The 20,571-nt window shown below is 41.4% G+C and overlaps 1 protein-coding gene across 2 annotated transcripts in view; it reads left to right on the top strand.

Annotated features, from left to right (window-relative positions):
* LOC115105897 (poly [ADP-ribose] polymerase tankyrase-1-like) overlaps window positions 1-20,571 on the top strand; it is a 152,730-nt gene that overhangs the window by 3,722 nt on the left and 128,437 nt on the right. For both annotated transcript variants that reach the window (XM_029628376.2, XM_029628375.2), the window contains exons 2-3: window positions 1,397-1,621; window positions 19,370-19,465. In XM_029628376.2, coding sequence (XP_029484236.1) covers window positions 1,397-1,621; window positions 19,370-19,465 — 321 coding nt within the window. The remainder of the gene's footprint in view (window positions 1-1,396; window positions 1,622-19,369; window positions 19,466-20,571) is intronic.

Here is a 20,571-nt window from a genome sequence, read left to right as displayed (position 1 = left end):
GCTCTCAAGGAAATTCAGAGACTTGTCCCGAAGCCATTCCTGCATTGTCTTGGCTGTGTGCTTAGGGTTGTTGTCCTGTTGGAAGGTGAACCTTTGCCCCAGTCTGAGGTCCTGAGCGCTCTGGAGCAGGTTTTCATCAAGGATCTCTCTGTACTTTGCTCTGTTCATCTCTGCCTCGATCCTGACTGGTCTCACAGTCCCTGCCGCTGAAAAAATCCCCTCAGCTTGATGCTGCCACCACCATGCTTCACCGTACGGATGGTGCCAGGTTTCCTCCAGATGTGATGCTTGACATTTAGGCCAAAGAGTTCCATTTTGTTATCAGACCAGAGAATTTTGTTTCTCATGGTCTGAGAGTCTTTAGGTGCCTCTTGGAAAATCCAAGCAGGCTGTCATGTGCCTTTTACTGAGGAGTGGCTTCCGTCTGGCCACTCTACCATAAAGGTCAGATAGGTGGAGGGCTGCAGACCACACATAGGAGCTCTGTCAGAGTGACCATCGGGTTCTTGGTCACCTCCCTGACCAAGGCCCTTCTCCCCACGATTTTTCAGTTTGGCCGGGTTGCCAGCTCTGGAAGAGTTTTGGTGGTTCCCAACTAATTCCATTTAAGAATGATGGAGGCCACTGTGTTCTTGGGGACCTTCAATGCTGCAGACATTTTTTGGTACACTTCCCCAGATCTGTGCCTCGACACAATCCTGTCTCGGAGCTCTACAGATGATTTCTTCGACCTTGGTTTTTGCTCTAGCATGCACTGTCAAATCAAATCAAATTTATTTATATAGCCCTTCGTACATCAGCTGATATCTCAAAGTGCTGTACAGAAACCCAGCCTAAAACCCCAAACAGCAAGCAATGCAGGTGTAAAAGCACGGTGGCTAGGAAAAACTCCCAACTGTGGGACCTTATATAGACAGGTGTGTGCCTTTCCAAATCATGTCCAGTCAATTGAATTTACCACAGGTCTGGAAGCTAATGAAGTTGTGGAAACATCTCAAAGATGATCATTGGAAACTGGATGAACCTGAGCTCAATTTCGAGTCTCATAGCAAAGGGTCTGAATACAAAAGTTTGGACACACCTACTCATTCCAGGGTTTTTCTTTATTTTTACTGCTTTCTATGTTGTAGAATTATAGCGAAGACATCAAAACTATGAAATAACACGTGTGGAGTCATGTAGTATTACATGTCTTCACTATTTTTCTACAATGTAGGAAATAGAAAAAATAAAGAAAAATCCTTGAATGAGTAGGTGTTTCCAAACTTTTGACTGGTACTGTATATGTATAAAATAATTCCTATGTTTTGGTCAGGGGGCCACCTAAGTGAGCGTTTATGCATGGAACTGGCCCAGCACACCTGATAATCTTTCCACCGTTTCCTTTACTTTGTAGGATTTGGGAGGAAGGATGTTGTAGAGCACCTCCTTGAGACAGGCGCCAATGTTCACGCCCGTGATGATGGAGGTTTGATCCCTCTGCATAATGCCTGCTCCTTTGGCCACGCTGAGGTGGTCAGCCTGCTCCTCTGTCAGGGTGCCGACCCAAACGCCCGGGACAGCTGGAACTACACACCACTCCACGAGGCTGCCATCAAGGGCAAATTAGATGTGTGCATCGGTAAGAACCGTTTATAAGCCAACATGCAAGTTATATGCTTGCTTTGCATCTTATGCTAACTTTACTAACTTTTTTCAGTTTTATGTAAGATAATATAGGCCTAGCATGTCTTTGAATGCAAATATAAGGTTACTCTGTCATGGATGGCTCAATTACTAGCCTAATGCTTTAGAAGTAGATATGATATAATGAGAATCCTATGGTCTGCTCTGCTGCTGAGTATTGCATCAAGACTTTCAACCAGGTTGTTTTACACTGAGACCAAAATGTCACCACCTAGTGATTTCATCAATGAGTCACAACCCCAAATTACATAATAATCTCAACTAGCCTACCTGGTTAAATAAAGGTGAAAAAAATAAAAATAAAATAAAAAATAGTATTTCCTGACCAGGCCATAACGGTCTGGTCCTGACAGTGTCCCTGTCTGCAGGGAGAGAAACCACATACCAGAACAGTTTCTCTGGGCAGAAACTAAAGCCTCTTTGTAACTTACTTAGGCCTATGTAATGACAAGATACTTTATCTCCCATCGCTGTAATGAAATAGTCCTTGCATTTTAGCATCCATTTCTTTTAATTGTGTTCTACTATATTTGTTGGCTCTTGTGTTTGCAGCTGGTTTCTAATTGCTGTCTTTCTACTGTGAATTGAGCAGTGTGGCACAGGGAAGCATACATTATTCTCTCTGGTGGATAGTAATGGGGGGGTGGAACCGATAGTTGCATATCGCAATATTATTTTTGTTCTATACTATATCGATATTTGACTCCCAAGTATCTATTTGTAAAACAAATTGCGGTAGAGAAGGCTAGTCGGCTGTACCTCAGGAATTTTTCATCCTATAGCTTGTTCTCGATCTTTTTAAATAGAGAGCCAACATGTTTTCAGCACTTTTATTTCCCTGACTGATCAAAACTCTCTCTGCAACAGACATATAGTGAGCAATTTGTTTGGAACATCAAATCGCAATAAACTGGCAGCATTGAGTTGCAATACATATAGCAGGGATCATCAACTAGATTCAGCCGCGGGCCATTTTCTGATCAGGGGTCCGGAACATAATTACCAATCATATAGCAGGGATCATCAACTAGATTCAGCCGCGGGCCATTTTCTGATCAGGGGTCCGGAACATAATTACCAATCATATAGCAGGGATCATCAACTAGATTCAGCTGCGGGCCATTTTCTGATCAGGGGTCCGGAACATAATTACCAATCATATAGCAGGGATCATCAACTAGATTCAGCCGCGGGCCATTTTCTGATCAGGGGTCCGGAACATAATTACCAATCATATAGCAGGGATCATCAACTAGATTCAGCCGCGGGCCATTTTCTGATCAGGGGTCCGGAACATAATTACCAATCATATAGCAGGGATCATCAACTAGATTCAGCCGCGGGCCATTTTCTTTTCTTGAGCGGATGATCAGGGGTCCGGAACATAATTACCAATCATTTTTGTAGACTACAAATTCAACGCAAGAATCCCAAGCAGATATAATATTTGACTAAAACATAATAATTTCAAACCTTGCTTACATTTGTATACTATCACATATATATCTCTCTTATGCGTGGGAGTACTTTGGAACAGATTTCCAAAATTAAAATCACTTAGAGCTGATTTGCTGGTGTTTTTACAGTCTTTTATATCCAACAATATTAATTTATTATTATTATTATCTTTTTGCGCAGAAAACGTGGGGGGCCAACTAAAATCTGCCCGTTGGAGATCCCTGACATATATAGAATCGAGAGAATCGCAGTACATATTGTATAAGCACCAAATGATCATGAGGGTTCCTTGGCAATATCCAGACCCACTGGTGGGTAATGAGCTGTATTATGTTGATGTGCAGTACTCCGATCCAGACTTACTTTGGCTCTGCTTTCTTCCCAGACAATTATTATTGAGGAGAATATTTGAAAGCACTAGGGATGTGCATCTTACCCTTTCAAGGTACGATACGATTCGATGCCCTTTACATTAGTTGCATAAACACATTAATTTCCCAGTTTCCAAATAAAAAATTGCTGCTGATGGATTTCATGAGCTGGGCCTCTATGAGCTGGAACTGACTGTGTGTGAGTAAAAGATGTATGTCTATGGTGTATGTATTATCTAGGCACCTGAGCTTAGCCATAAGGGAGACTAGGCATTTACCATCCCATTACCACTATCAGATTAGGAGGGGGGCAATGTAGCCTATGTTTTTTTTGTCCCCACACTTTGGTTCTGAAATCACCATCACCCACTAATTATCTTGTCATTTTTGCAGATTAAGTGTTTGAGATAGTAATGTATAAATATTTATAATTTACAAATGAGCTATGACATAGCCAATGAATATATAGCACAACTTTGGATTTCACCCCCATCTCAAAATCTAATTGTTTTGGAGTGAGCTTCTTTTCTCCTCCAGCTTTGGCGCCTCGCTGTCCTTGTTATGAAATGAGGAACTTTATCCTTTGTATGTAAAAATGTTGCTGATGGTGAACCTGAACAATCAAAACGATATCTATTGTAAGCCCCGTTCAGATGAGTTGTCTCTGGTAACAAGCTTACTTTTATCCCAGTAAAAGACCATTTTAAACAGTGAATAGATAACAATAATAACCCTGCCAAATTACAGTACATTTAGAAAGTATTCTGGCACCTTCCCTTTTCCACATTTTGTAATGTAACTAATGTAACACAACCATCTCTGCAGCACTCCACCTATCTGACCTTTATGGTAGAGTGGCCAGACAGAAGCCACTCCTCAGTAAAAGGCATATGACAGTCTGCTTGGAGTTTACCAAAAGGCACCTAAAGGACTCTGACATTGAGAAAAAAGATTCTCTGGTCTGATGAAACCAAGATTGAACTCTTTGGCCTAAATGCCAAGCGTCACATCTGGAAGAAACCTGGTACCATTCCTACGGTGAAGCATGGTTGTGGCAGCATCATGCTGTGGGGATGTTTTTCAGCAGCAGGGACTGGGAGACTAGTCAGGATCGGAGGAAAGATGAATGGAGCAAAGTACAGAAAGATCCTTGATGAAAGGATCAGGACCGCACTCTCGAACAGGACCATGACCCTAAGCACACAGCGAAGACAATGCAGGAGTGGCTTCGGGACAAGTCTCTGAATGTCTTTGAGTGGACCAGCCAGAGCCCAGACTTCAACCAGATCGAAAATCTGAGAGACCTGAAAATAGCTGTGCAGCAGCGCTGCCATCCAACCTGACAGAGCTTGAGAGGATCTGCAGAGAAGAATGGGAGAATCTCTCCAAATACAGGTTTACCAAGCTTGTCGCATCATATCCAAGAAGACTCGAGGCTGTAATTGCTGCCAAAGGTGCTTCAACAAAGTACTGAGTAAAGGGTCTGAATACTTATGTAAATGTAATAGTTCAGATTATTTTTAATACATTTGCTAAAATTTCTAAAAACCTATTTTTGCTTTGTCGTTATGGGGTATTGTGTATAACTTGATGAGGGGGAAAAAACAATTTAATCCCTTTAAGAATAAGGCAGTAATGTAACAACATTTGGAAAATATCAAGGGGTCTGAATATTTCCCGAATGCACTGTACTTACAGTACCAGTCAAAAGTTTGGAAGCACCTACTCAATCAAGGTTTTTATTTTTTACTATTTTCTACATTGTAGAATAATAGTAAAGATATCAAAACTATGACATAACACATATGGAATCATGTAGTAACCAAAACAGTGTTAAACTAATCAAAATATATTTGAGGTTCTTCAAAGTAGCCACCCTTTTCCTTGATGACAGCTTTGCACACTCTTGGCCTTCTCTCAACCAGCTTCATTAGCTAGTCACCTGTAATTCATTTCGAACAGTCTTGAAGGAGTTCACACATATGCTGAACACTTGTTTGCTGTTGTTCCTTCACTCTGCGGTCCAACTCATCCCAAACCATCTCAATTGGGTTGAGGACAGGTGATTGTGTTGGGTCATTGTCCTGTTGAAAAACAAGTGATAGTCCCACTAAGCGCAAACCAGATGGGATGGTGTATCTCTGCAGAGTGCTGTGGTAGCCAAGCTGGTTAAGTGTCCCTTGCATTCTAAATAAATCACTGACAGTGTCACCAGCAAAGCACCATCACACCACCACCTCCATGCTTCATGGTGGGAACCACACATGCGGAGATCTTCCGTTAACCTACTCTACGTCTCATTAAGACACGGCGGTTAGAACCAAAAATCTCAAATTTGGACTCATCAGACCAAAGGACAGGTTTCCACCAGTCTAATGTCCATTGCTCGTGTTTCTTGGCCCAAGCACGTCTCTTCTTATTGGTGTCTTTAGTAGTGGTTTCTTTGCGGCAATTAGACCATGAAGGCCTGACTCATGCAGTCTCCTCTGAACAGTTGACGTTGACATGTCTGTTACTTGAACTCTGTGAAGCATTTATTTGGGCTGCAATCTGAGGTGCAGTTAATTGTCGATTTCTGAGGCTGGTAACTCTAATGAACGTATCCTTTGCAGCAGAGGTAACTCTGGGTCTTCCTTTCCTGTGGCAGTCCTCAAGAGAGCCAGTTACATCATAGCGCTTGATGGTTTTTGCGACGGCACTGACCTCAATGTCTTAACAATGGACTGTCTTTTCTCTTTGCTTTTTTGCGCTGTTTTGCAATAATATGGACTTAACCCTATTTAGTAAAATACCATCTTCTGTCTACCAACCCTACCTTGTCACAACACAACTGATTGGCTGAAACACATGAAGAAGGAAAGTATTTCCACAAATTCACTTTTAACAAGGCACACCTGTTAATTGAAATGCATTCCAGGTGACTACCTCATGAAGCTGGTTGAGACAATGCCAAGAGTCTGCAAAGCTGTTATCAATGAAAAGGGTGGCTATTTGAAGAATCTGAAATGTATTTAGATTTTTTTTAACACTTTTTTTTGGTTACTACATGATTCCATGTGTTATTTCATAGTTGTGATGTCATCACTATTTTACAATGTAGAAAATAGTACAAAGAAAAACCCTTGAATGAGTAGGTGTGTTCGAACTTTTGACTGGTATTCCCCGCCCCCATCCAAACCAATCAACACCACAACCCACCCGATGCGCCAACAACCTTCATAAACAAAAGAGGGAAAAAGACAACAAAGGAAAACAACAATGCAAATCCAGATGGTGTGTGAGCTGCTGTTCGTCAAGGTTTGGCATGTAATGAATCACTCATGTTCTTCCCCGTGCTTTTGCATGTCTCTGATGTGGTTTATATAGTTGTGTGTGTTGTTTCCTTCAGATCTCAAACATAAATATGGTCCACATCCATCAAGCGACTACCCTAATATCAGCAGTGCTAGTGAATGAATATAAAAGCATTCCCTCTGCTCATCTCACTCCAGCTTGTAATTATCAAACACATTTCTCACTCAGAGACCAGTAACATTGAACAGGCTTCCATTCACTAGCTAACAGTGTTGCCTCCTTTTGAACCGTAGGTGTTTTTCTACCTTTGTTAGTCCTCCTGCTCCATCAGCTGTCAGCTGGCTGCAGTCATTAGACCCCCTCCAACCTCTGCATGTTGTCAGCTAGCTCTGTCTGTCCAATGTGGCTGGTGTTTGTACAGTGCCTTCGGAAAGTATTCAGACCCCTTGACCTTTTCCACATGTTGTTACGTTATAGCCTCATTCTAAAATTGATAAAATATCCCCCCCCCTCAATCTACGCGCAATACCACATAATGACAAAGCAAAACATTTTTTTAAACATTTTTGCAAATGTATTAAAAATAAATATTTAAATAAATATTACATTTACTTAACTATTCAGACCCTTTACTCAGTACTTTGTTGAAGCACCTTTGGCAGTGATTACAGCCTTGATTATTCTTGGCACACCTGTATTTGGTTAGTTTTTCCCATTTCTCTCTGCATATCCTATCAAGCTCTGTCAGGTTGGATGGGGAGCATTGCTGCAAAGCAATTTTCCAGTCTCTCCAGAGATGTTAGATCGGGTTCAAGTCTGAGCTCTGGTTAGGGGACTCAAAGACATTCAGAGACTTGTCCCGAAGCCACACTCCTGCGTTGTCTTGGCTGTATGCTTAGGGTCGTTGTCCTGTTGGAAGGTAAACCTTCGTCCTAGTCTGAGGTCCTGAGCGCTCTGGAGCATGTTATCAAGGATCTTTTTGTACTTTGCTCCGTTTATCTTTGCCTCGATCCTGACTAGTCTACCAATCTCTGCTGCTGAAAAACATCCCCACAGCATGATGCTGCCACCACCGCGCTTCACTGTAGGGATGGTACCAGGTTTCCTCCAGACATGACGCTTGGAATTAAGGCCAAAGAGTTCAACACTCTGCTACAACTCAACTCCCCGTGGTGTGAAAGAGGTATGGGACTGTAGGTGCGAGTAAGGATGACAAAAGGCAGAGAATTTACAGTTTATAAGGAATTTATTCCGTCACACGGTAATATGGGGAAAAGGGGCTGGACGGAACCAAAGCAAAGAAAGTAAATCTCAAAGCTCCCTCTGCTACCTTACCTGCCTACCCACTACTTATCTAACTTAGTGCACCAGGTGGTGGGTGCTAACTAAAATACAGGGTCTTACCTAGTGTGCCTAGACAGTGAATATACTTCAGGTATATGTATGCCCGCGGGCCTCTTACCTAAGCACTCCCTAGGTGCCTTCCCCCCTGGGAACAAATGAAACAGAATTATCCAAAGGCAATTAAACCATTTCAAGAATCAAAAACACAGTTCTATTAGCACATCTTAGCACATATTTCAAATCAGTGGCTACAAAAATACTTAACAAAACCTGTCTCTGAGCCACAACCAAGACAGGACATCAAATCAGCTCTCTCTCAGCAACAACCACAGAACATAACCATCTCTGTTAGCAACAACCAACATAATGCCACTCAGCCATTAGCCTCCTCTCAGCAATGATCTCTTTTTTTCTGAGCAACAGAACACTGGTTTTTATATAGCTTCAGAAGGCATTGGTAACTGGAGACAGCGGGGTCAGCTCTCCAATTAGCCATGGGGGGCCATCCTGAAACACACACCTAACAAACCACAACACAGAAACTGGGGAACGTAACAGACGCGCACATCACTGACGACCCAAAATGGTCCTTTCACACACAGTGTAGTAAAGAAGGTGCAAAAGCGCCTCTTCAACCTCTGTAGGCTGAATAAATTTGGCTTGGTCAATAAGACCCTCACATTACCACCTAGTACTGCAATTGAACTATCTGCAACCACCGGGCTCTCCAGAGGGTGGTGCAGTCAGCCCAATGCATCATCGGGGGCACACTGCCTACCCTCCAGAACATCTACAGCACCTGGTGTCACAGGAAAGCCAATAAAATCATCAAGGACCTTAGCCATTCAAGCCATGGCCTGTTCACCCCGCTACCATCTAGAAGGCGGAGACAGTACAGGTACATCAAAGCTGGGATGGAGAGACTGAAAAACAGCTTCTACCCTCAAGACCATCACACGGTTAGAAAGTCACCACGAGCCGGCCTCTGCCCGATACCCTGCCCTGAACCTTAGTGTCTGTTATTAGCCGGCTACCGCCCGATACCATACCCTGCACCTTAGAGACTGCGCTGCCCTATGTACAGGGCAAAGCTAAGAGTATGCCAAGAGTGTGCAAAGCTGTCATCAAGGCAAAGGGTGGCTAAAATATATTTAGATTTGTTTAACACTTTTTTGGTTTCGACATGATTCCATGTATTGTTTCATAGTTTTGATGTCTTCACTATTATTCTGCAATGTAAAAAAAAAAAAACTTGGAATGAGTAGGTGTGTCCAAACTTTTGACTGGTACTGTATTTACTTCACAATTTCAACCATTTTTACTGAGTTATAGTTCATTGTAAGGAAATCAGTCAATTGAAATAAATAAATTAGGCCCTAATCTAAGGATTTCACATGACTGGGCTGGGGCGCAGCCATGGTTAGGCCTGGGAGGGCGTAGGCCCACCCACTTGAGTGTCAGGCCCAGCCAATCAGAATGAGATTTTCCCCACAAAAGGGCTTTATTAGACAGATATATTCCTCAGTTTCATCAGCTGTCCGGGTGGCTGGTCTCAGATGATCACGCAGGTGAAGAAGCCAGATATGGAGGTTCTGGGCTGGCGTGGTTACACTTGGTCTGCGGTTGTGAGGCCGGTTGGACATACTACCAAAACGATGTTAGAGACGGCTTATGGCTAGAGAAATTAACATTAAATTATCTGGCAACAGCTCTGGTGGACATTCCTGCAGTCAGCATGCCAAATGTACGCACCTTCAAAACTTGAGACATCTGTGGCATTGTGTTGTGTGACAAAACATCACATTTTAGAGTAGCCTTTTATTGTCCACAGCGCAAGGTGCACCTGTCTAATAATCTTGTTTAATCAGCTTCTTGATATGCCATATCTGTCAGGTGGATGGAATATCTTGGCAAACGAGAAGTGTGCACTAGCAGGGATGTAAACAAATTATGTTCTTGTTCCGTATTAGAGGTCGACCGATTAATCGGAATGGCCATTTTCAAGTTTTCATAACAATCGGTAATCGGCATTTTTGGACACTGATTAAGGCCGATTACATTGCACTCCACAAGGAAAATGCGTGGCAGGCTGACTACCTGTTATGCGAGTGCAGCAAGGAGCCAAGGTAAGGTGCTATCTAGCATTAAACTTATCTTATAAAAAACAGTCAATCTTAACATAATCACTAGTTAACTACACATGGTTGATATTACTAGTTTATCTAGCGTGTCCTGCGTTGCATATAATCGATGCAGTGCCTGTTAATTTCTCATCGAATCACAGCCTACTTCGCCAAACGAGTGATTTAACAAGCGCATTCGCAAAAAAAGCACTGTCTTTGCACCAATGTGTACCTAACCATAAACATCAACGCCTTTCTTAAAATCAATACATAAGTATATATTTTTAAACCTGCATATTTAGTTAATATTGCCTGCTAACATGAATTTCTTTTAACTAGGGAAATTGTGTCACTTCTCCTGCGTTCTGTGCAACAGAGTCGGGATATATGAAGCAGTTTGGGCCGCCTGGCTCGTTGCGAACTGTGTTGATTTCTCCCTAACAAAGACGGCCAACTTTGCCAAACGGGATGATTTAATAAAAGCCCATTTGCGAAAAAAGCACAATCGTTGCACGAATGTACCTAACCATAAACATCAATGCCTTTCTTAAAATCAATACACAGAAGTATATTTTTTTAAACCTGTATATATAGTTGAAAGAAATTCATGTTAGCAGGCAATATTAACTAGCGAATTTGTGTCACTTCTCTTGCGTTCATTGCACGCAGAGTCAGGGTATATGCAACAGTTTGAGCCGCCTGGCTCGTTGCAAACTAATTTGCCAGAATTTTACATAATTATGACATAACATTGAAGGTTGTGCAATGTAACAGCAATATTTAGACTTATGGATACCACCCGTTCACTGAAAGAATAAACGTTTTGTTTTCGAAATGATAGTTTCTGGATTTGACCATATTAATGACCTAAGGCTCGTATTTCTGTGTGTTTATTATAATTAAGTCTATGATTTGATAGAGCAGTTTGACTGAGCGGTGGTAGGCAGCAGCAGGCTCTTAAGCATTCATTCAAACTGCACTTTCCTGCATTTGCCAGTAGCTCTTCGCTGTGCTTCAAGCTTATCAACTCCCGAGATTAGACTGGCAATACTAAAGTACCTATTAGAACATCCAATAGTCAAAGGTATATGAAAAAGAAATGGTATAGAGAGAAATAGTACTATAATTACTATAATAACTACAACCTAGAACTTCTTACCTGGGAATATTGAAGATTCATGTTAAAAGGAACCACCAGGTTTCATATGTTCTGAGCAAGGAACTTAAACGTTAGCTTTTTTACATGGCACATATTGCACTTTTACTTTCTTCTCCAACACTTTGCTTTTGCATTATTTAAACCAATATACATACATACATACATACATACATACATACATACATACATACAGTGGGGAGAACAAGTATTTGATACACTGCTGATTTTGTAGGTTTTCCTACTTACAAAGCATGTAGAGGTCTGTAATTTTGATCATAGGTACACTTCAACGGTGAGAGACAGAATCCAGAAAATCACATTGTATGATTTTTAAGTAATTAATTTGAATTTTATTGCATGACATAAGTATTTGCTACATCAGAAAAGCAGAACTTAACATTTGGTACGGAAACCTTTGTTTGCAATTACAGAGATCATACATTATCTGTAGTTCCTGACCAGGTTTGCACACACTGAGACAGGGATTTTGGCCCACTCCTCCATACAGATCTTCTCCAGATCCTTCAGGTTTCGGGGCTGTCGCTGGGCAATACGGACTTTCAGCTCCCTCCAAAGATTTTCTATTGGGTTCAGGTCTGGAGACTGGCTAGGCCATTCCAGGACCTTGAGATGCTTCTTACGGAGCCACTCCTTAGTTGCCCTGGCTGTGTGTTTCGGGTCGTTGTCATGCTGGAAGACCCAGCCACGACCCATCTTCAATGCTCTTACTGAGGGAAGGAGGTTGTTGGCCAAGATCTCGCGATACATGGCCCCATCCATCCTCCCCTCAATACGGTGCAGTCGTCCTGTCCCCTTTGCAGAAAAGCATCCCCAAAGAAGGATGTTTCCACCCCCATGCTTCACAGTTGGGATGGTGTTCTTGGGGTTGTACTCATCCTTCTTCCTCCAAACACGGCGAGTGGAGTTTAGACCAAAAAGCTATTTTTGTCTCATCAGACCACATGACCTTCTCCCATTCCTCCTCTGGATCATCCAGATGGTCATTGGCAAACTTCAGATGGGCCTGGACATGCACTGGCTTGAGCAGGGGGACCTTGCGTGCGCTGCAGGATTTTAATCCATGACGGCATAGTGTGTTACTAATGGTTCTCTTTGAGACTGTGGTCCCAGCTCTCATCAGGTCATTGACCAGGTCCTGCCGTGTAGTTCTGGGCTGATCCCTCACCTTCCTCATGATCATTGATGCCCCACGAAGTGAGATCTTGCATGGAGGCCCAGACCGAGGGTGATTGACCGTCATCTTGAACTTCTTCCATTTTCTAATAATTTCGCCAACAGTTGTTGCCTTCTCACCAAGCTGCTTGCCTATTGTCCTGTAGCCCATCCCAGCCTTTTGTGCAGGTCTACAATTTTATCCCTGATGTCCTTACACAGCTCTCTGGTCTTGCCCATTGTGGAGAGGTTGGAGTCTGTTTAATTGAGTATGTGGACAGGTGTCTTTTATACAGGTAACGAGTTCAAACAGGTGCAGTTAATACAGGTAATGAGTGGAGAACAGGAGGGCTTCTTAAAGAAAAACTAACAGGTCTGTGAGAGCCGGAATTCTTACTGGTTGGTAGGTGATCAAATACTTGTCATGCAATAAAATGCAAATTAATTACTTACAATGTGATTTTCTGGATTTTTGTTTTAGATTCCGTCTCTCACAGTTGAAGTGTACCTATGATAAAAATTACAGACCTCTACATGCTTTGTAAGTAGGAAAACCTGCAAAATCGGCAGTGTATCAAATACTTGTTCTCCCCACTGTATAAAAATCGTCCGATTTAATCGGTATCGGCTATTTTTGGTCCTCCAATAATTGGTATCGGCATTGAAAAATCATAATCGGTCGACCTCTATTCCTTATATGTTCCGGACTTTGGCATTGCTCGTTCTGATATTTCTTTAAAAAATGTATTTATTTATTTGGGACTATGTGCGTATTGACTTCTAGGTGTTATTACTGCACTGTTGGAGCTGGAAACACCTGCGACAACATCTGCAAATCTGTGTACAGGACCAATAAACGTTGATTCGATCTCTGCTCTGCCTCCAGCCAACACAGCAGTGTCTGAGGGCTTCCCTGCATATTAATCTCTGTTACAGGACTGAGACTGCTGCTATGGCCCAGCATATATCTATTTTACAGAGGGCTCCTTTCATTGGATTTTAATTTGCTCTCTCTTCCTCAAAGGCTTTCTCTTTCTCAGTGTCTCCCCCCTCCTTTAGTTACCAGTCTAATAGGACAGGAGAGGATGTGGAGGAGAATGTGATTTGGTGCAGAGCTAAATCACATTTGTGTTGAGGAATGAGTGAGTAACGTCACCGATGTGGAAGGAGAGGGAGGCAGACCGACATGGGCCGCCATTTATCCAAGTGATCATCTGAGTGCCGATGTTTGAGAAAAGCTACTGCCACTCTGCTCGCTTCAGTGAATAAGTATGATGACAAATGGCTCTGAAAGCTAGCACCCACACACTGTTAGGCTGTGTAGAATTATTATTTTATTTATTAGAGGATTGAGTAGGAGTTGTTTTCAACCTAACCTTTTATGTTTTTCTCTCCCCTGCTCTCTGCCTCTCTCCTGCTCTCTGCCTCTCTCCTGCTCTCTGCCTCTATTCTGTGTGTTTTCTTCAGCGTGTAAGCCTTGGTAATAGAGAGAGCAGTGTCAGTGCAGGATGTGTGTGTGTGTGTGTCCTTGTTTTTGAAAGCAACACAATTTTTGTGTCCATTTTAAAATAACATCAAATTTGATCAGAAATACAGTGTAGACATTGTTAATGTTGTAAATGACTATTGTAGCTGGAAGAAATCTATTCAGAACAGCGCAAACTGTCTCTAACCAGAATAGAAAGAGGAGTGGGAGGCCCCGGTGCACAACTGAGCAAGAGGACAAGTACATTAGAGAAACAGACGCCTCACAAGTCTTCAACTGGCAGCTTCATTAAGTAGTACCCGCAAAACACCAGTCTCAACGTCAACAGTGAAGAGGCAACTCCGGGATGCTGGCCTTCTTGGCAGAGTTGCAAAGAAAAAGCCATATCTCAGATTGGCCGATAAAAATAAACAATTAAAGATGGACAAAAGAACACAGACACTGGACAGAGGAACTCTGCCTAGAAGGCCAGCACCCCGGAGTCGCCTCTTCACTGTTGACGTTGAGACTGGTGTTTTGCGGGTACTATTTAATGAAGCTGCCAGTTGACTTGAGGCGTCTGTTTCTCAAAATAGACACTTCATAGAAAATCTGCCGTTTCCAGCTACAATAGTCATTTACAACATTAACAATGTCTACACTGTATTTCTGATCAATTTTATGTTATTTTAATGGACAAAAAAATAGCTTTTCTTTCAAAAACCAGGGCATTTCTAAGGGACCCCATACTTTTGAACGGTAGTGTATACACACACACACGTGTGTACAGTACCAGTCAAAGTTTTGACACACGTACTCATTCAAGGGTTTTTCTTTATTTTACATTTACATTTACATTACATTTACATTACATTCTTTATTTTGACTATTTTCTACATTGTAGAATAATTATGAAGACATCAAAACTATGAAATAACACACATGGAATCATGTAGTAACCAAAACAGTGTTAAACAAGTCAAAATATATTTGAGATTCTTCAAAGAAGCCACCCTTTGCCTTGATGACAGCTTTGCACACTCTTGGCATTCTCTCAACCAGCTTCATTAGCTAGTTACTTGTAATGCTTTTTGAACAGTTTTGAAGGAGTTCCCACATATGCTGAGCACTTGTTGGTTGCTTTTCACTCTGCGGCCCAACTCATCCCAAACTATCTTGGGTTGAGGTCGGGTGATCGTGGAGGCCAGGTCCTCTCATGCAGCACTCCATCACTTTCCTTCTTGGTCAAGTAGCCCTTACACAGCCTGGAGATGTGTTTGGTCATTGTCCTGTTGAAAATCCTGTATTTAGCCTCGTTATTGTTATGTAATTTTCTTGTTACTTTTTATTAATTTTTATTTTACCTTTTAGTTTTCTTAACTTTTAATAGAACTAGGACAGAATAATTTATAACAGACTTTTTCAGATCCCCTTATTGTATGGGACACTTATAAATGTGCCTTTTAGAGGCCATGCAATTCAGTACTCATCTATAAAACAAAAGCAATTTAGATCAAAAGAGTCCATATTAAGAAAGGAAATTGAAGGACTAACAGAATAGTTAGTTAGCAATAAAAACTACCATAGTGGCACAGAATAGTTTAGAGGAAAAACAAAAAGAAATGGATGAACTTACTCTAGAAAGATCCAGTGTAATATATTATAAAAATAAAGTGACCTGGATGGAAATGTGGAAAAATGCACCAAATTCTTTTTCAATCTTCAATATAGAAATGCTACCAAACAAATGTATTGAAACTAGTTACAAATGGAGTCACGCATGATTCCCCTAAATAATATTTTGAAAGAGGAAGTAAAGTACTTTAAGAATATGTTTTTGTTTCAGTCTCCTCCATGTCCACTAACTGAAGTTAATTGTATGGATTTTTTTCCAAATAATAATGTAAAATTAACATCTGTACAGAAAGACTCATGTGAAGGCCAAATTACAGAGGAGGAACTTCTTGACACAATTAAAGCCTTTAAGGCTGGGAAAACTCCAGGGCTGGATGGCATACCAGTGGCAGTATACAAAACTTTTTTTGATATACTCAGAGGACCATTAGCATGTTTTAACCACTCCTATATAAATAGTAGATTATCAGACACGCAAAGAAGGTCTGATATCATTATTCCTGAAACAGAACCCAAGTGGTGTATATATAAAGATCCAGTCCATAAAAATTGGAGACCTCATACACTTCAGTGTTGTGATGCAAAAATCCTAGCAAAATGCTTGGTGCACAGAATTTAAAAGGTATTTGTCAGAGATTATTCATCCTAATCAGACAGTTTTTTTTACATGGACGATACATTGGAGATAAGATAAGACAAGTACTGGAAACAATAGAATACTATGAAATATTGGGGACACCATGCCTGGTTTTCATAGCTGATTTTGAAAAGGCTTTTGATAAAGTACGACTGGAATTTATATATAAACATTTTATTGCCATGGAAATGTTAGCTGTTAAAATGAGATCAAACAATAATATTAAGGGATTAGAAATGCGTGGCTTAAAAACTAAGGTGTCATGGTACGCTGATGATTCATGTTTTCATTTAAAACCACATTTAGAATCCATCCATGGCTTCATAGAGGATCTAGATACTTTTGCTAACCTCTCTGGATTAAAGTGTACTATATCACATATTGGATCACAAAAAATGGCAAATTTGACATTATCATGTAGTTTAGCAATTAAATGGTCTGATGGAGATGTGGGCACAGTCGGTATTTAAATCCCGAAAGAAAGGATCTCACTCCAATAACTTTTTATAGAAAGTTAGCAAAAATACATAAGATCTTGCTACCATGGAAAGGGAAATACCTGTCTATTTGTGGAAAAATCACCCTGATGAACTCTTTAGTAATATCACATATTACCTATTTGCTTATGGTTTTGCCTAGCGACCTGCTTTTTAAATTATATGAACAAAAAATGTTACATTTTATTTGGAATGGCAAGTCAGACAAATTGAAAAGGGCCTATTTATATAATGAATATGAATTCGGAGGGCAGAAATGATTAAATATTAAAGCATTAGACCTCCAACTAAAGGCATCAGTCATACAAAAGTTATACTTAAATCCAAACTGGTTCTCTAGTAAATTGGTAGGAATGTCTCATCCTATGTTCAAGAAGGGCCTTTTCCCCTTTATTCAGATTACACCTGCTCACTTTCGGTTGTTTGAAAAGGAAATCATCTCCAATATCTTTCTTTTTTAAACAAGCCTTAATCCACCGGAAAAGACAGAACAAATAATACAACAAATATTGTGGTTAAACTCAAATATAGTAAAAAAAAACATATTTTTCAAATAAATATAATTTTTGTGAATGATATAAATAGGACTGGTGGAGTTATGTCACACATGCAGTTAACACCGACATATGGACATTTCTGCTCTACCCAAAATTACAACCAACTAATTGCAGCATTACAACAAAAATGGAAGAGGTAAGTAGAAGGGGGAAAAAGAAAAAATAAGGAACTTGTATGTCGGCCCTGTATTAAAGAACATAAATTGTTAAAGAAAAGTGTGATAAATAAAAACATATACCAATTTAATTTAAGGACCAAAAACTGACAGCTGTGCCATATAAATGGCAAAATAGTTGGGAAGAGAGTTGAGATGTACCCATTCCATGGCACATGGTTTATGAATTGATACGCAAAACAACTCCAGATTCAAAACATTTTTTCAATTTAAATGACTATACAAAATTCTTGCAACCAATGGAATATTATATATATGGGGAATACAATCTTCCCAGCTCTGCAGATTTTGCTGTGAGGAGGCAAAGTCATTAGATAATTTATTTTGGTACTGTCCATATATAGCTCGTTTTTGCTCACAGGTTCAGGAATGGCTGAAGAGTTGCAACATTTGCATAGAACTAATGCTGCAGATAGCAATACTGGGTGATTTGAAAAGCCATAGTCAATCAATCAGTAATATAATAATTATTTTAGCAACATTTTTAATTGACCTTTTGTAGAAGCTATAAGATTAGAAAGATTCAGTACTTTTGTCAAGCATCACAGCACAGTTGAAAAATATATGGTAAATCCAAATCCAGAATGGATGGTGTTGAGAGACAGATGGGAGGAGCTGAATGGAGCTGAAGGGTGGGACTAATAACAAGATAAACCATGTAAAACATACAGGGTCTGTAAAATGTATATAGGTTCAGAAGGTTTGTGAAATAACACAGTTACAAATAGAAATAAAAATGGATGGACATCAGAAATAGAGGAAGAACTAAAAACAATAGATTGTGTCTGCATAATGAAGGTATATAAAAAAAAAAGTATATCTACAGTTGAAGTTAGAAGTTTATATACACCATAGCCAAATACAGTTAAACTCAGTTTTTCACAATTCCTGACATTTAATCCTAGTAAAAATTCCCTGTTTTAGTTAGGAGCACCACTTTATTTTCTTCCTTCTGACAGGGCTGGTGTAACTGAGTCAGGTTTGTAGGCCTCCTTGCTCGCACATGCTTTTTCAGTTCTGCCTACACATTTTCTATAGGATTGAGGTCAGGGCTTTGTGATGGTCACTCCAATATCTTGACTTTGTTGTCCTTAAGCCATTTTGCCACAACTTTGGAGGTATGCTGGGGTCATTGTCCATTTGGAGGACCCATTTGCGACCAAGCTTTAACTGATGTCTTGAGATGTTGTGGCTTCTTCCTTGCTGAGCGGCCTTTCAGGTTATGTCGATATAGGACTCGTTTTACTGTGGATATAGATACTTTTGGACCCGTTTCCTCCAGCATCTTCACAAGGTCCTTTGCTGTTGTTCTGCTGTTTGTTCCCCCCAGACAATCGCTGGGGATATTAAAACGCTGCAACCTGGGAAGCTTGGCCTTCTCTCCACTTCTCTTTTTATTTTCTCTCACCCTCCCTCCTCGGGATAGATGGAGAGAGGCAGGCAGGCAGGCTTTGATATTCTGCTCTCATACCTGTGCTGGAGTCACATGGTCGTGCCGTGTCGTCCTGCCGAGTCGTCCTGCCTGTTTTTATAATCGGTCTTTTTCCCCTCCTCCGCAGCGTTCCGTTTGGGCTGTTGTTTTTTTCTGCTCTTGCTGCCAGCTGCCGCTCTGGTCCTCCGTTCTCAAGACACACCGCTGGTGTGCCATGTATGTTTATGTCTGCAGCATGCCGCGGGGCCAGAGAGTGCTAGCGGGCAGCAGTGGCAGTAGCGCTACTTCTGGTGTTAGCAGCAGCCGTGGTCTGTGTCTGTCCCTGCCTGAGCTCAGCTACTGTCTGTGTTTCCCCTGCACAGTGCTGCTCCAGCACGGAGCTGACCCCAACATACGCAACACTGACGGCAAGAGTGCCCTGGACCTGGCCGACCCGTCCGCCAAGGCTGTACTCACCGGTAAGTGATAAATAAGCTGCTTACTTTACCTCTCTCCCTCTATCTCTCTGTTTACCTCTATTGCCCTCTTTTTCCCTCTCACCACCTCCACTGTAATCTTTCTCAATTCCTCTCTCGCCCTCTCCCCACCACTACCACTCTCACCAACATAGCTTTCTACCTACATACCTAGCGTTTTCTCTACCTCATGCTCTCTATTCAATTCAAGGGGCTTTATTGTCATGGGAAACATAAGTTTACATTGCCAAAGCAAGTGAAGTAGATAATACACAAAAGTTAAATAAACAATAAAAATGAACAGTAAACATTACACTCACAGAAGTCCCCAAAAAATAGACATTTGAAATGTCATATTATGTCTATATACAGGGTTGTAACGATGTGCAAATGGTTAAAGTACCAAAGGGAAAATAAATAAACATAAATATGGGTTGTATTTACAGTGGTGTTTGTTCTTCACTGGTTGCCCTTTTCTTGTGGCAACAGGTCACAAATCTTGCTGCTGTGATGGCACACTGTGGTGTTTCTATCTACCTCCTCTAGCACTCTCTTCCTACGTACCTCTGTCTACCTCTCTACTCTCCCAGAGATCTTAACCCTTTTACTTCTCTGCCTCATCCATCTTTAAATGTTTCATGGAGTTATCTGTCGGAGTTATCTGTTGATTGTGTATAGGAGTTGGTTGTGTGATGCGGTGGCTCGCTCTCTCTCTCTCTCACTCTCTCTCTCTCGCACTCTCTCGCACTCTCTCTCTCACGCTCTCTCTCGCTCTCTCTTTCTTGCTCTCTCTCGCTCTCTCTCGCTCTCTCTCTCGCGCTCTCTCGCGCTCTCTCTCGCGCTCTCTCTCTCCCTCTCTCGCGCTCTCTCTCTCCCTCTCTGGCGCTCTCTCTCTCTCTCTCTCTGGCGCTCTCTCTCTGGCGCTCTCGCTCTCTCTCTCTCTGCTCTGGCGCTCTCTCTCTGGCGCTCTCTCTCTGGCTCTCTCTCTCTGGCGCTCTCTCTCTCTGGCGCTCTCTCTCTCTGGCGCTCGCTCTCTCGCTCTGGCGCTCGCTCTCTCGCTCTCTCTCTCTCTCTCTCGCGCTCTCTCTCTCTCGTGCTCTCTCGTGCTC

This window comes from Oncorhynchus nerka, linkage group LG22 (assembly GCF_034236695.1).
Source record: "Oncorhynchus nerka isolate Pitt River linkage group LG22, Oner_Uvic_2.0, whole genome shotgun sequence".
NCBI lineage: Eukaryota > Metazoa > Chordata > Actinopteri > Salmoniformes > Salmonidae > Oncorhynchus > Oncorhynchus nerka.
Note: the sequence above shows the minus strand (reverse complement) of the source record. Positions and strands in the feature narration are given on the sequence as shown.